This window comes from Rhinichthys klamathensis, unplaced genomic scaffold (assembly GCF_029890125.1).
Source record: "Rhinichthys klamathensis goyatoka isolate OS25496 unplaced genomic scaffold, OSU_Roscu_1.1 h1tg000593l_1, whole genome shotgun sequence".
Lineage (NCBI taxonomy): Eukaryota > Metazoa > Chordata > Actinopteri > Cypriniformes > Leuciscidae > Rhinichthys > Rhinichthys klamathensis.
The window spans coordinates 67,600-84,953 of NW_026607050.1; the positions used below are offsets into that span (position 1 = coordinate 67,600).

Sequence of the window (17,354 nt, forward strand, 5' to 3'; positions counted from 1 at the left end):
GTCACGATGGTATGGGAAAGTTTACTTTTATTGCCGTCTCCTATACAACTCTATCTTTTACATTGAAAACATATTTGTATCTTTGTGAATGTCTACTGACCCGTAGATGTTAAATATCAATTCCATAGTATCTAATCTAATTTTGATTTAAAATCAGGAGTTTGAAAATGAAAGCACAAAACATAGGCAGAAATAAAAAAGTGGGCTTTAGAATATTTCATATAAAAACATTTACATAAATGTAAATGTTTTTATATTGACTGTTATTATTTCAGATTAATCATGAAAGATCACTAAACCAGCAAAGGCTCTATTATTTATTAGAATTATATATTCAATTAAATTCACATTTATTAGCGCTTTTCACAATACATATTGTTTCAGAGCAGCTTTACAGAAAATGCATGCGTCTGAATTACAATTTAAAGCGATCTGTTATCAGAGGTGACTGTGTCCAAGTTATGCATTTCAGAAATGTGCATATACAAATCACGCAGTTAGCTAACATCATGTATTCGTTTAAACAATGAGCTCATTGATTCTGAACATAATGATTTCAATATATAGAAAAATTGGCATTGGTGCATGTTGATTCAGAAATATAAATGTAAATTAATAATCCTATATTGTAGAAATTGGTCAATTCGAGGAAGGCCTCAAGTCATGTTTATTTGACAAATATTTATTTGATTGGAAGCATTCAGTCACTCATGAGGTTCTTCATTCAAGTATTGTAATTACATAAAACATCAATTATTGGTGTATTGTTACATTTGGTGCTGCATCTATTCATTGTGGTATTATAATGTGATTACTGGCCTATAGATGCATTATGATATCAAAATGACCAAATGTAACACTTGCATCATCAGGAGTGCTGAATTCAACATCTGACTTTATTAGGTAAGGCACTTTGAAATGGATTATCTCGCATACACGCTTTGTTTTTCTTCTTCTGTGGTTTATTCATTGAGACTGCCTTTATCTCACAGGGTATCTCCGTTTCTACATCTTTCTGTTTCGCCCGTCTTTCACTCCCTGCTGGCTTCTGCCGCCAACACCGGAGCCATATCATTTAACACATACTGTCACTGACGCTGAAATCTATAGGACGCTTGTCTAGCAGGGTTCCCACACTTCTTGACCAGTGCATTTCCATTAATTATTTAGTTGTTCATATTTAATAAATAAGGATTTTTAAAAGTAACTATAGAGAATGCACTCACAAAAAGCTATTTTTATACCCAATGAAATATGTGAGCGTAACCAAAAATCGTTTTGCTAATTGCCGTGACTTTTTCCAGGCTGGAATTCACAAATATTTAATGATATTTCCAGGTTTTAATCGTGGGAACCCTGTTCTAGGACACAAGTTCTAGGTTTTGAATGTAATCTACTTCATACTGGAAATAGTTAATTAGCAGCTAAATTATTCAGTTAATTTATATTAATCTAATGAGTTCCCTTGTTGCTGAATTTTTCATAAGTGTGTCAAAATATAAGTATGTTCCAATAAAAATGTGCCTCCATTAATTTGACATCTGTATAATTGACCATCAGTGGAGGTGATTGAATGTTACAATTAAATACACTAATTTACAGTCAAGAAACCTGTATAAAAATGTATTTGCCAGCCTGACTGGAACATGAGGATTAAAAATAGCTTCTATTGTTGCTTAATTCACTTGAGCTCTGATTATAAGAATTCAAACAATACAATCAAATACGATTTGTGATCTCATATTATTCGTTTATAGGATGCAATAATGGCTGTTCCTGGGTGAATAATTAGAACAGAACGCTAATTTTTTCAGCCATTTACTCCCTTGGGAGTTTAGGGCTGCGGTTAGATTCAGCATTCCCTCATTTCCAATGGTAATTACATGTGCAATCCAGTTAATGACACTTCAGTTTGCATGTAAAATTACTACAACCTGTTATGTTAATATCTCATGAACATTCTCATTTTACACCATTAGGAGAGTGTAATGAAATGACTGTAGAACTCGCATAAAGCAATCCCAGCCAATATACCAGCACAAAATGCTGTTCCAAATTTAATACCATTTTTGGCCACACAGAGGCAGCATTTATCAACAAAACACTAGATCTGAAACCTTGATTTTCTTGCTCATGCTTCATACTAAATGTTCAAGAACCCTCAGCTAAAGGACTTAAGTCCAACTTCGATTTAATGATAATGACTCACTCGATTTTACAGCAAGCAACACTGTAGTGTAACCAGTTAGGCTCATCATTATTTAGGCAGCAAAAAATAGAATTACTGCATTTTCATTAGACATTTCCTGATGCCGTTTCTTCATGTGTAATTTAATGTTGATTTCGTTTCTTAGTAATGTTCAATTCTCTTGGGTTTGGTCTGAGAGCGATGTTTGGATATGACAGCAGCATACTCTCTACCTGAGCGGTATATGGTGCGTTTTAGTTCAGGCGTAGAGAAATCCACATGAAACAAGCCGAAGCGCACATTGAAGCCATCATTCCACTCAAAGTTATCCAGCAGTGACCAGGCAAAATATGCCTTTACATTCACTCCATCTTGACTGATAGCTGGAAAACAAACACATCATCCATATTATAATAATATAGTATATCATATTTGAAAAACTTCCAGTAGTCTGGGTCTCAAAGCTACAATACAAGGACTTTAACTGTCAACTTGGTGTTTAACTGTTTAACTGGATTTTACAATTTCAGGACTACATCCACCCTTGTGAAAAAGAAATACACTTAAAGGGATACTTCACCCAAAAATGAAACTTACCTCACCCTTTTACTCACCCTCAAGCCATCCTAGGTGTATATGACATTCTTCGTTAAGATGAATACAATCCGAGATATATAAAAAAAAATGCCCTGGCTCTACCAAGTTTTATAATGGCAGCCCAAAATTTGAAGCCCAAAAAAAGTGCATCCATCCATTATAAAAGTAATCCACACGGCTCCTGGGGGGTTAATAAAGGCCTTCTGAAGCGAAACGACGAGTTTAAGAAAAAAAATCCATATTTAAAACGTTATTAGCTATAATAAATAGCTAGATGACCGTACACATAGTGCGCAAGTCGATTTGCACCACAAGAGTAACCCCTGACGCATGTATGACGTTGGATGTAGGAGTAGCGTAAGCTTTGACGCCTCTCGCGGTTTAAACAAATAGGGCTGTGCAACAAACTCAAGCTCCTCTTCTATTATATATCAAAATCCTCTGAGATTTCTCTTTTAAAAAAAATGTATGATGGATGGATGCATTTTTGGGGCTTCAAAATCTCACCCCCCATTCACTGCCATTAGAAAGCTTGGAAGAGCCAGGATATTATTCTAATATAACTCCGATTATGTTAGTCTGAAAGAAGAAACTCATATACACCTTGGATGGCTTGAGGGCCAGTAAATCGTGGAATAATTTAAATTTTGGGGTGAACTATCCCTTTAAGCATACTTACAAAAAGAGTACTTATTATGGCAACAATATACTTACTTAAAAGTATATACTTAAGTGCAACCTGAATGAAATGTTTTGACACTTAATTGCAATTAAATTAAAATGTATTATTGTATAAATGTATACAATTAGTTCAACTTAAGTTCATCTTTGTATGTAATCTCATAATTACTTCTATTGTATTTAAAATATGGTATTGCTGCATGTACTGACAAGCATTTATGGCAAACTAAAATTTACTTTAATGTAATTTCTGTTGAAATTCACATCTTGTATTTAAATACAAACATAGTTGCAATTTAGTACGTTTAAAATATAAATGTAATATAAATATAATGTAAATATAAATGTAATTAATGTAATATTGAATAACACACTACACTTCAAATAATAATCAAGTACATTGCACATTTTTTTAGTTTAGGACAACAAAAGATTAAAGTAATTATTTAAGAATTATTTAAAGTCAAACTTTTCATTTGACATCATTACAAAGTGCACTTTTAAAAAGTGAACTTAAGTGTGTTAAAGTCATGAAAGTGTAGTCTCTTTTAAGTACACTTAAATAACCTTTTATTTCATTCAAATTAAATTATCTCCAAGTATGTTTTTTAAAGGAAAAACTATTTATTTTTGTTTAAGACCAATACAACTGCGCATTGAAGCACACTTTTTCACAAGGGCATTACTAGTCTGTATAAAATTAACTGTATAAAATGAACTTTGTACTCTTGAGCTATTTTATTGTACATTGCGCAGTGTTAATATGACAGTACCTTTGCCAACTTCCTGCAGAGTGTCCTGATAGAACTGAGAGCGGTCGGCATCTTCTATCTGAACCGGCCCCATCTGCGAAAAGCCATTTTCAGTGATATAGATGGGCAGACTGGAATATGTGTCCTAAAAAAACAAGCAAATGTAAATGATTTTGTTAATAAGACAATATATGAATCACTGTATGATAAATACACACCTAATTCAATTCAAAATAAAGGAAAGTTAGAGAGAATTGTGCACAAATAAATGAAGGTACCTTTATATATTTCAGCAATTTCCGCAATCCATCAGGAACAACAGCCAACCAGTGAACCCCACATATGGGCCATGACGGGTCAACAACCCCCTCTGCCCCCTGATCCCCCACAAAACTGAGCTTGTTGTTCTTACCAGCACTACTTAGATCTTTGACTTTCCGAGAGGTGTAATAGTTTAGTGCAAAGAAATCCGCTGTGCCCAAAGGAGTGGGCTCTTCCTTTGAGAAGTGTGGCAGCCGAGAGCCCTGCTTGTATCCCAGATCCAAGCTCCTATTCTCAATCCTGAATCTCATGGACTCTGGGTAATCTCCTGTGCAAAACACAGGGCAGGCAAACCAGCCCAGAGTGAAGTCCTTGTAGCGCTCAGTGGCTGCAGCATCTTTAGGACAGTCCGGGTTCAACGGCTCTGCCCAGTCACTGTTCAGGGCAAGAGACACTTGCCCTCCTTGTAAAGGCCTGAAATGAGTATTATAAGTATGCCAGGCTTTGGTGTGGGCACGCAGCATGTTATGTCCCGCCAAGTAGACTGATATTCCTGGATCTTTGATCCCAGGGGCAAAGGTGCCATCCTCATGACCCAGCTTGGCACAAATATAGGGCTCGTTCAGTGTGATCCAGAGCTTCACTCTGTCTCCAAAGGTCTTAAAGCAAAACCTGGCATAACTTTCAAAGATGTCTGCAATATCTGCCGAGTTCCATCCGCCAAGATCCTGTAAGGCCTGAGGTAAGTCCATGTGGTACAATGTGATCATGGGCGTCACATCACAAGCAATCAAGTCGTCGATCACTTCGTTATAATACGCCACACCTGAGGGTTGCGGAAAAAAAGGTCAAAAACGCAAGTTAGCAACTTCAGGAAGTATAATGATTTAGGTAACAAGTAGGCCAAAATTAAACTTGCACACTTTTTTACATCATCCGTGTCAATCGTTTAAATCATTTAGAGTCGGCATGAAACAGATGTTTTCCTCACTAATGTGACAAAATTAGGGCAGGACTTGATTTTGTCCATTAGAAATTGATTGGACAGTTGTTGTTGATTGCTATGATCTCATGTGAGTGACACATCATCAGAAATGAGATGTCATTGAGAGGCTTTTGTTTAAACATAATGGTTTTGATTAAACATTACGATGGCACTTGAATTTTACAAAAGTGCATTTATAATCATTTATAATTAACACTGCAATATTCCATAAAAAATAACTTTAAACAAATGTGTAAACAATCATTTGAAGCTGAAATAAAATCCAAGAAAACACAAAAGTTGATGTTTTGTTTACTCAAACTTGTTCATGGATTAAGAATGCTAGAGCTTCAATAGAATTATTTTGACTCGGTTTTCATATTTTCCTGTTCCTACGGGTGAATTTTATGCTATTTATATAAATTTTACTTTTTTACTTTTTGTGTTTTTTAGTGATAAGTTAATTAAAAGTATTATTTACAGTGTTTGTAAATCTGTTTAGCACCGAGAAAGAACACGGGATTGACTTTTTTTTTATTTGACTCTTATGAACCTCACAAAGGTTGCCATAAGCACCTTTTGGATTGACATGATTTGTGGTTCCATCGGGAAGGAGCCGTGACCAGGATATGGACAGACGGTAATGGGTGAGACCAAGCTGTTGGATACATTTCAGGTCCTCTTTCCAGAGCTGATAGCTGTTACAGGCTACATCTCCATTATGGTCTTCAAACACCCGTCCTTTGACGTGACAGAATGTGTCCCATACGCTGGGGCCTCTACCATCCATATTCCAGCCTCCTGCAAGATAATTTAAGGAATCGAAAGGAAAGTTTAGACCCATTATATATATATAATCTCATTTAATTTTCCTTTGACATGTACAACTGTCAAATAACAAAGTTTGACTGCTACAAAATAACAATCCACATCTGCCAAATAACAAAGTTTGACTGCTACAAAATAACAAAATAAACAATCCACATCTGCCTTTAACAAAAAGTACTGGAGTGTTATAATCTAGCAATATCAGTTTACCATTGTAATTGCATGGTACTAACTATAATGAAGACGACCATATAATTACCATGGTATTTGTTATAAAACATGACAATAATGATGCCACGTTAAAAACCTTTGTAGTATTTTTGTTAGAGTAACTGAATAACTCTATATTCTAAATAATTGCAAATTGTTGGTATTACATGCATCCTGAAATGCTGAATCTGCAAGTGAGTTAAATCAGATAAGTCGACAACCACCGCGACGTTTACTACAGTAAATAAACACTAGTGTAACATGTAGGCTACCTTCTATTTGATAAGCAGCAGTCGCAGCTCCCCACGCAAAGTCTTTTGGAAATACGGTGACATCTAATGCAGACATATTTTAAGACAATGATGAAGAGGAAACTAGACAAAGTTATCGCGCTATTAAACGGAATAAAAAAAATACATGCAATCAAGTCTGTCTGCACGTTCGCAGCTTAAAGTAAGCGGTGAACGTCAGCACGCCCTGCACGTTACGTCATCGCGCACCGTCACGAGACCGTACAAGGTACTTTTTTTTTTCAAATATATATATTTACATTAGTGACGTTTTTTATATTATTTACATTTTTGACGTTTTTTGCTTCATTTAAATTAGTGACGTTTTTGCTGTTGGGTAGAATAGAAACGTTAATAATTTGTTTTTAAGCTCAACGAATTGTAATGCAAATGGTTTATCGTATCGCATGTTTCGTAAGAGATTGAAAAGCATATGATACAAATGTAAATGTAAACTGAATAGCCCCAAGGACCTTTGACCTGCATGAGGCGCAGTCCTCTTTACACACGGCTTCTAAATTGTCCCTGCCTGGTCACAATGACAATGTATGAGAAAGATATCCCAATGATAGGAAGCCGAAACATCTCCATGCGATTCAGAGTCACAAACGCTGCACAAGGCATTGTTCTCTTCAGGTTGTGCTACGACGAAGACCCATCTAGGCTAACTTTTTTCCTTTTCTTTTTTTTTTTCTTTTTTTCCACTACTGCCAACCTGTCTAAACTTGTTTGTAGTGCAGCAATGCAAAGAGAACCTTTTGTGAGGGCCACACAAAAACAAATGAGCACAATGGATCAAGGATCCTTTAGTATTGTGTTGCATTTTGTTTTGTGGTTTTGTAATGGAAAGCCATAACTGTAAAGGAAATGGATGTGCTTTTTTATTAACTGCAGAAGGGGGTCACTCAGTTGTCTCTTACATGTTTAGATAACAAAATATATATATATATACCTATATAAAAATGTATGTCTGAATACACACACACTCACACACATATATATACATAATTTAATATTCAGACATACATTTTAGGTTAAGATTTATAATAATGTTTATGGAAAAGCATATTTTTTGTTATGTAACCTGGCAGGTTACAGGTTAATCCTGCCAGCTACTTTAGCGCCTTAAATAGTCTTAAATAATCCTGGTGTTACAAATTATTTTTTACAAATAGAAATATATAGTCTCTCAATTAATGTGAGGTGAGGTCATAAACTGCATGCTGTTTAAAATTTAAAAAGTTTTGAATAGAGTACTGCATTTCACACAGATCAGCAACCTTTTAATGACATAAAAACATTTAGACCAGTTTTATATACTAACAATATTTAAATGACTCTTATTATTAAAGGTATATATTTAGTAAAAAGTACACTGATCTGCATAATGTTCTACAGTATACAGATCAGTGAAAAAGTAACAATTTAAGTGCAATTTGCAGGCCTGGAATATTAATGACTAACATTTATAGTAATAGAAATCTAAATAAAAACAACGAGAGGGGTTAACACTGATAAAACCAAAGAGGGCAAGAATTCTCAAGATTTGTTTTTTTAATTTTCAGAATGATATAATTTAACAAAGTGCATACCATCAGATGACTATTTACAGGGTCTTTTCATAAGTCTTCAATAACCTCCTAAAAAATTGTCGAGGACAGAGCTGTTTTACCCATGAGAGAGTTTTAGCCAAGTTAAATAAATAAATTAACAACATTGACAGCAGGACAGCAAACTAAACCTCATATATAGCATTACCAAAAAAAAAATATCGCATCGCCTACTGCTTCATTAATCTGTCACATTTTTATTAATATTTAAACAAAGACCTTTGGCGTGAATGTTATTTCACCAAGTAGCCTACAACATGTTCCTCTTTCAACTTTTTGTTGATCCTAGAACAAAGTTCCAATCAACTCATCAGATCTGTGCCCGTTTTAAATTTTATGTTGGTTTATAGGCCGGGTTAGGTGCCTCTACATCAGTTATTATTTATCCTTCTAAATCTCAAGATTTTCTGATATTGATGATGTGCTGTTTTTGTAATAATGAAAAAGAGATACTGACTCACTTATTTTTTGACTGTAAAGTCGTGAACCAGTTTTGGACTGATTTGGCAGATTTTATATTAATCTGATAAATATTTATTATTGCTTTACTTTAAAGGATGTTACCTTGTATTATGAAAATAAAAGCAATAAAGATCTGGAATTTATTGTTAACCTTTTTATTTTATCAGCTAAATTTTACATACACAAACAAACATTTCTTAATTCATCTCCTGTGTTAAATTTGTTTTGTTCTGACTTTGATTTTTACATTTCTTCAATAAGACTGTTAAAAAACAAAAAATCTGTGAAATATTTAAAATGCTACGATACCATTGGTGTTTTGTAATATCCTTATTTGTTAAAATTGAATGTGAGCTATGCTTTTTTTTTTATTATTATTGATTGTTTATATTTAGTTATTATTTGTGTTACCTTTTCTGCAATAAAAAAACAACAACATCAGTTATTATTCACACACCATTTACCTCTAATTTTAGGGATATAAGTAGGGTTAGGTTTAGCGTTAGGCCTAGGCCTATTTTTTCGGAATGTTGTTCCAGGATCAACCAGGGGATCAACAAAATATGTCGATCCAGGAACATGTCTAACTTGATGAAAAACTCCAAAACTTCATGGATAAAAACAAAAGAGAAATTGAGGATATATTCTATAAACGTATATGCCTACTGACTGAAGATTCAGTATAAAAGAAAATAATATCTTCTAAATTAAAGGCAATATTGTATAAAATGTGGGCAATAACAGTGGGTTTAATTAAAAGGATCGGTGTTGACTGGAGTTCAGACCAAACCTATGATGACGTCAGGGGAGGAAATGGAACATGGAGCCCGAGGCTCAGAGAACAGCAACACACTCGGCTATGAACTGAACAGCGCTGGTCACATTCACGCTTTTACCGTCTCACCGACCGCAAGAAGCACACTCTGGGACCCTGGGTTAAACATTCCGCTTGTATCTCTCACAAAGCGTTTTTACCGTCGTGGTCGGTAGCAGTATTCGGGGAACAGTAGCAAAGTGGAAACCAACTTTACGCATTCAGTTTCTCAAGAATGGTTTTATTGTTCGGCACGCGGACATGTCGCGTTTAATGACCTGTTTTAGATAATCTTCAAATAACTACCGTCTAGAAACTCTTTCTTTTCTTTTGGAGTTCAAATGTGCAGTGAGATGAGCACAGAGAAAAAGTTTATGTGAACAGATTTCCTTGAGTTTGTGAGTGAGACTGTTATCTCGGGATGGTTGCAGCTGTCTCTCTTTTAGCGCAGGAGCGAGATCTCCACTTTGACTGGAAACAAAGAAAATGCTTCGTGTAAAACAGTGGAAACTTGCGTGCAACCGGCTGGAGAAGGTTTGTTGAGTTGTACAATGATGCTTATGGAAAACAAAGAAGGATATTCGACCGCTGCCTTTCGGACTGCTTAATGTGGAAAGCAAAAACCATGATAAATCGTCCCATCTAATGTTGTGTCGAGTCAGTATTTCGACCATGACTTAAAGAGAGTGCTGGCCAGCGTCTCTGCTTGATGGCTTTTGACGAATATTCAACGCAGAGATCGTGTTTAGATATAAACAACAGCAACGAAAGGCTTTCCGGGGCTATTTATATGCTAATCTGACCCCTCTTCTTGCCGTGTGAATATCAACGAAGGCAGGAGTGATGTCGGTGGCCGCTACTTGTGTCTTTTTCCTGGCTTTTGTGCTTCTCAGAAGCTCGAGCTCTGCAGGATCGACTGAATGTAAATCATATGATGAACGCTTCAAAAGTGCAGTAGGGAAAAGCTCTTCGTCTGGGGCCACACTGGACAGAAAAGTGGTCTGCAGTAACATGGAGCTCCATCAGGTGCCTTCTACTGAATCATTTCCCAACAGAACAGTCTCGCTGTAAGTTAACACTCATTTTCCTCACAGAATTAACATTGCCATCTAAAAAATGCCCAACCACACATCACGAGGGTCATTCCTGCCATTTGACCTTATGACTTCTGGTCCTTCTGGGAACCTTTTGATAAACGAAACTGTTTTCAAAAGTCATACAGATCAAACTGAGCGACTTAAATAGTTATATACAAAACATATTTAATCCACTGATAATTTGATACTAAAATAGCTTATTACCTTTATTTACATTTCTCAAAACTCTAATAATTTTACTTAAGAATGATTAAAACAATTGTTGTGATTAGAAACAGTTTTCAAAAGTCATACAGATCTAACTGAGCGACTTAAATACATTACATAGTTATTCAAATACAAAATATTTAATACACTGATAATTTGATACTAAAATAGCTTATTACCTTTATTTACATTTCTCAAAAGTCTAATAATTTTACTTAAGAATGATTACAATTATTTTTTTGTGATTGAACCTTTCGAAGGACACACTATTAGTCAATTCATCTATGATTTTCTTTATTGAACTATGATTAAAACAAATACATTAGTGAATACAGTCATAAAAGGGTGGTCATCATAACAATAACAGGACATACCTTATTAGCAGGGAACACTTATAACATTTAAATGGTATATTTTACTTAATTTTGGTTAACCTAAATTGTACAAGCTTGTGCAATTTTCGTTTTGCATGCCTATTGCCTACTTTAGATATTAGTGAACTGGTGTGACCTTTTGCTGTTGTTACTTAAAGGTGCAGTAGGTGATTCTCCACAGAATCTTTTTTTTTTTTTTGTGCTGGTTGAAAGTCTCTTCACATCCTGATAGCAATTACAATGTTAAGCGGTTTGTATTTTGTGGAAGGCGTAGGACTATAAAATGTTGAATCATTGCGCAGACATCAAATGTCATCAACGCGTTCACGTACACTGTGCAGACAGAGCGAGAATGGCTGGCAAATAGTTGTTTACTTTTTTTTTATTGTAGTATTGTTACTTACTGTACTGTAAAGTTTTCTCACCGGTGAAAGACACATGATGTAATCCAATATCGTTGTTTCTGGTCTGTGCGCGTTCATGTGTTTTGGAGGAGGCGTGGCTTTGGATGGCGTATAGAGGGTATGCGCATGACGTCACCGTCGGCCGGAGTGAATGCGGTCACGCCCACAAGTGGCAAAAAGACTGAGTGGCAGCATTTGTTTTCAGCGTGAATGCCGTGAAAAACACACAAAACACATCTAAAACGGGAAAGAGCTTTGCGATTGACTGTACAACTAGATTTGACCAGAAATCTGAGGTACTGTATATTTTTACAGACTGCAAAAAGCTACAGAACAGACTATATTCTGCATACTTGGATGTTTTTAAATAAACACTGACAAAAAACTATACAAGTTTCAGAGCTGGACGATATGATGATATACAGTATAACATTAATGTAAGAGATCACTCGGATTCAGACCTATCTATATTGTATTTATATAAAACGTTTACAGGCAAATTTTCTTAATTTATTTCCCCGGCGTCGAAATCAGGCACATATAAATGTCAGGAAACACGATTCCTGGCTGCATGTCAATATTCATGGATTACTGGATCTTTGATAAGTTGTAAGGAACACTATTTCGAGTCCAACTTTTAGTTTAAACTGATAATAGTTTGTTTTACTCGCGTTTTCGCAGTTTCCCCTATTAACTCCAGTCACGCAGCAGCTCTTTTGCCACTCAGTCCGGCTGAGGGGGGCGTGTTCCGGCGGGAAAGTGACGTTAATGCATTCCCTCTATTGGAGGGAGGGTGGGATCGTATGCTTCCAATGCTAGCAGGCTAAAGTTAGCATTTCCCAAATCACCTATTGCAGACTCTAATCTACAGTCGGAAGTCCAGAATTGTTCTTCACTGGTTTTGTTCAGATCGGGCAAAAAAACCTAGGACTAGTTTGCAAAAGTAGTAAAAAAAAATAAAAATTCCAAATACCCCAAAATTTCCAACGATATAGGAGACTTGAGCCTGCGACGAACGGTTTAGGAGTTATTATGATCCTTTACGTACTTTTGATCGCTGTAGGGCCACCATCAGGCTGATTGGTGCGAGCCTTGTTGACATTGTAGACGGGGTGGGTATTACCATCCCTCAAAGTTTCAAGTCTCTACGACTTACGGTTTGGTCTGCCCAATCACTTTTAGGGGAGAATGCTGATCCTTGGAAATTCTAACTATTACAATAGGATTTCAGCACTTCGCGCTTGAATCATGCACAAGAACCAATAAGGATTGTTCTATCTAGCACATGATGCGTACATGAGCTTCCATGTTTACCATATGTGATGCTCTATTTGTATGTCAATCATTGTTTACATGTAAATAAAAGCCTAAATTAAATTTGTGAATCATATAAAGCAATCATATCTATTCACAATACCGCTCTGTTCATTTGGATTCATTTTACAACCTTTTTGGATCATTTAATTTTTGGTTGTGTGGACATTCAGTGGAGGGACAGAAACCTCTTAATTTCTGTCAAAGGTGAACCAGATGATAAATGATGACAGAATGACATTTTTCTGGGTTGCTTTAAAGCTAAAAATATTTGGTAACATTACATGTTATGCACTCTAATCTACCAGTCAAACGTTTAGACTTATTATGTTTTTAGGATCTTCAGAGTGATTTTTTTTTTTTTTTTTTACAGTGGCTTAGTTTTGCCCTGTGCTCTTTTTGTGGCTGGTGGTGCAGCCTTATTAGATTTTAAACAAAAAGCGGTCCACGTGACTGTGTCTTTCAGAGATGGATATCAAGCATGTCTGAAAGCCTGAATGGTGCATTCGTCTTTCTTCATGTGGCTGTGCTGAGTTTGTAAAGAGAGGAAGAACACATGTAAAAACAAAGACTTTGCTCCGGTGAGGGGAAATAAACGTTGAAACCTTGATTTAGTTGTGTAAAAGCATTTATTTCACTACTTTATGCACTGAAATATTTTTTTTTACTGAAACCGAAGTTTTCTTTTAGCTGAAAACCAAAAATAAATGTGGGTAATTGGGTGGTTGAACTCTTTATGCTGCAGGGTGGTGAATTAAACCAGTCATAGTAAAGTTTTTCGTTAATGAGACCCCTCTTAAAATTTCATCAAATAGGCCTACATTTTACATATTGCTACTCTTGCAATATTTTTGGTCACGGTGACATGCTTCCACACATTTGACATGTTTACCTGAAACTTGATCACATTGTGTGCATGAAATAGATGGCGAAACAGTCAGAACACGTCATCTGAGAAGTGTCATTGAAATATCAATGGTTTCAGCTCTCCAAAATGTTTTCGGCTGAAACCGGAAAAAAAATAAAATAATTGTGGCTTTTTCAGAAAAAATATTTGTAGTTGCCCAAATTTTGGTGCATCACTAATGTAAAGTGGACATTTGATTTAGGAACCCTAGATTGATATTTTAACACTTTCTCATTACGTTGGTGAAGCTTTGTGAGCTTGTCCCGTTGAATGAGATTGGTAGTTGAAATTCAGAAGTGTCAAGTTCTCAGACCTTGTACATGAAGTCTCAGGATTACAATAGCCAAACATAAACTTCATTCATGGGGTCTCAAATACTTGGTTTGGCACATGAATGGCTTTTTACACATTGGTTGAGAGTGTTTATGGGTCGCAAATCCAGCAGTCTTGTCGCTTCACATGATGTTTTCTTCACATGGAGGGGTCAACAGTAGTTATTCATGGAATCCTACCTTTTTTGACCTCCTCTAACCCTGAAAATCAATTACTTTCCTCAACCTGGTGTAGGAAAGCCTTTACCTCACACACATATGTGGGGTCAGCAGGTTTATTATACCACTCCTTTAACAGGGTGAAAAAAACGCTCCCCGTTATAACCTTGTGAAATTAAGCTTTTTGATTGCTCACTTTTTTTTTTACTGGTGGCACTGGTGAGTCAGTTGGTTTTAATCCTGTTAAAGTCGACATGAAGAGAAAATTCACCCTCATTCATCTGTTTTCTAAATGCATGTTATAGATCTTATTGTGTGCAATGCATACATGTATGTTTCTTTTCTTTTTACGTTTTTGACCTCATAATTGTCAATCAAAATATCCAGTGAAACAACAAACTTCTCTCTGTGATGCAGGTGGTCTTCGGTCATTTAGTCAATCATTTAGCCCCCATCCTTGCAAGCGTGTGTTCATCTGCCTGCGTTTTTGAGTGCTACGCCCACATCTTACAATCCAATCAACAGCCGATGCATAAAACCAAGTTCCGCCATTCATTATTTTCTTGTTCGATAATTTGTTGTTGGATTTGCGTCACAATTATGGAAGAAAGGTTCTGTTACTACTTCTGTTTCATTGCGACTTGTAGCCTACTTGGAGCTGGAGTTTTTAGAGTTATTTATGCAATGCTGCTTTTTAAATATCCTGCAAATGGCTTTAGGGGAGTTATTAAATCTCTTCCCAACGTTGACATTGTTTCTTAGTGCTTGGGATTGGTTTATAGCAATTTCTGTTGTAAGTGGATCATGTTTGTGCAGCTGTCTTTTTATGTGAGCCCAGTCACTGAGATTGTTTCTCTTAGGCAAGTGTTGAAAGCTACACCTGGACTGAGCTGTCCTCCCCAAAGCACACCTGGTGACCGTAGCAAGGCAGTGTGGGATAGGTTTCAGAAAAGCTTCAAAATATTTCCTAACAGGTTTTTGATTATATTGGACTTTTTAATGTTTGCAACTCAAGAAAATATCAGTTGGTTGCAAGAGTGATTCATCCACAGGTCAAGTAACAAAGAAATAAAACTATTACATAATGTTGATGTTTAATTACTTAGTTTATCATGTCCCCGCTTAATATGCAGAGTCAACAATAAGCCATTCATATTCTGATTGCCCAGTAATTACACACTTCACCTTTTAATGTAATTATTTGCGTCTCATGAGACTGAGAAATAATTTGTCTGTCTGCTTTTTGAAGTTGATTTTAGCCTATTGGTGCACCCATTTTTGCCGTTCTGCAGAGCATATTTCCATGTATTATACTGGCTGTTTTCATGTAGTCCAGGTATTTGATTTTAGGAAGATGTGGTCTTGCAGAAGAAAAAAAAACTTTTAGAGTAAATGTAAATTTGTGCAAGCGTGTTTTGTAGCTCTCTTTCCTTTCCAATGGTGTTATTTGATCACTAGATCCTGTAGAACCTCAGAAAATCAAGATAAGGTTGTATCTTCACCATCTGTCTCCAGCTCTAGCAGACCTGTGGGTGCCTAGCCAGATGCTCATTTAAATGCTAATTGTTAGAACCAATGCAAGTCCCAGACGAGTGGTCATCACCCCAATTTCTTGATGTGACCCTGGACAACTGGTCTTTACTTCATTCTTACCCACCAGGCATATCTTATTGGTAAATAATGTACTGGTAATTCAAATATTTACAATGATTTTGCTGGCTATGTAAAGTTCAGCAACATTGTGGATATTGTAATTTTTCCGTTAAGTAAGATGTCCCTCTTTGGATTCTTTCATGTGATTTAAAGGTACAATATGTAGGATTTTTGCAGTAAAATATCCAAAAACCACTAGGCCAATGTTATATATTTTGTTTAGTTGATTACTTACCATATCCCCAATGTTACTTTCCAACTATTTGTAAATCGTGAGAAAATTTGCGATTTTAACCAAGGAAACGGGATGTGTCAGCAGGGGGGAGGAGTCGCCAGTCAATGGCGTCATATCCGCGTTACCCTCGTTTTCCGCTCGTACTTCCATAGTGACCATGGCGACAGACGTGGACAACTGGGTTATGCTTAGCAGGATGCTCACGCTGTTGTTGTTTTGTTCAAACATTTTGGACCATGGCAAGCAGACTTTGAGACAAAAAGAGGACTAGAACGAAGATCAAAATCTTTCGAGATGCCGAGAGCTCCACGTCCGCGACTAACTTCAACTTGACAGAGACGCGAGTGTTCCATGTACTTTATTAGACAGGTGAGCAAATGTACATAAAACTAATCAATGTTATTTAGTTCAACATGATGAAATGTTAGAATATGATCTGTATGTTATTCTAATGTTGATCTAGCTTACTGCTAGTCTCATACAGCCAACAAACAACCTAACTAACAACATTCAACACACTCAAATGCCGTTTAGTTTGATAGTGTAACTGTTAGAGCAAGTGAAACAGCGCTGCGTTACCTTGTTTAATTATTAACCTCGTTTGAGTAACTTATTAATTCAGCACTTGCGTGTAGTTTGGTAGAATGAAATGTCCTTTTTCCTTTATATCCACGGGGCTCGCGTTGCGTGTGGCGCTGGTATACGTCTCTCATTAGCAATCGCGCCCTGCTTCATACCACAGTCATGTTAAAAACATCACTGTATTCACTCATCCATAAAAGATCCATCAGCTTGACGACAAGATCCATAATTCCGCTTGATGCTTTGCGTCATCGATATACGCCTTTGTTATTGTAAGAGATTAGCAACCCCTGGTGGCCAAAAATCACATACTCTACGTTTAAATGCGTTAGTAAAAATTGCTGTTTATGTTGGTGCATAAATGAATATATCATTCTTCATTTTAGGGCTGCATGATATCGATGCTTAAACG

General features: G+C 36.2%; 2 protein-coding genes across 2 annotated transcripts in view; one reads left to right on the forward strand and one right to left on the reverse strand.

The window, feature by feature from the left end:
• Nucleotides 1-299: 299 nt before the first annotated feature.
• On the reverse strand, nucleotides 300-6,946 carry LOC130075617 (cytosolic beta-glucosidase). Its single transcript, XM_056240333.1, has 5 exons — nucleotides 6,775-6,946; nucleotides 6,041-6,265; nucleotides 4,497-5,305; nucleotides 4,240-4,363; nucleotides 300-2,571 (listed from the first exon to the last, which is right to left on the reverse strand). The coding sequence occupies exons 1-5, from the start codon at nucleotides 6,848-6,850 to the stop codon at nucleotides 2,351-2,353; spliced, it is 1,455 nt and encodes a 484-aa protein (XP_056096308.1). The 5' UTR covers nucleotides 6,851-6,946; the 3' UTR covers nucleotides 300-2,350.
• A 2,921-nt stretch (nucleotides 6,947-9,867) lies between these two features.
• Nucleotides 9,868-17,354, forward strand: part of LOC130075608 (adhesion G protein-coupled receptor A3) — a 53,185-nt gene continuing 45,698 nt past the window's right edge. Inside the window, exon 1 of the mRNA XM_056240320.1 lies at nucleotides 9,868-10,745. Within this exon, the coding sequence (XP_056096295.1) occupies nucleotides 10,522-10,745 (224 nt within the window). The 5' untranslated portion in view covers nucleotides 9,868-10,521. The remainder of the gene's footprint in view (nucleotides 10,746-17,354) is intronic.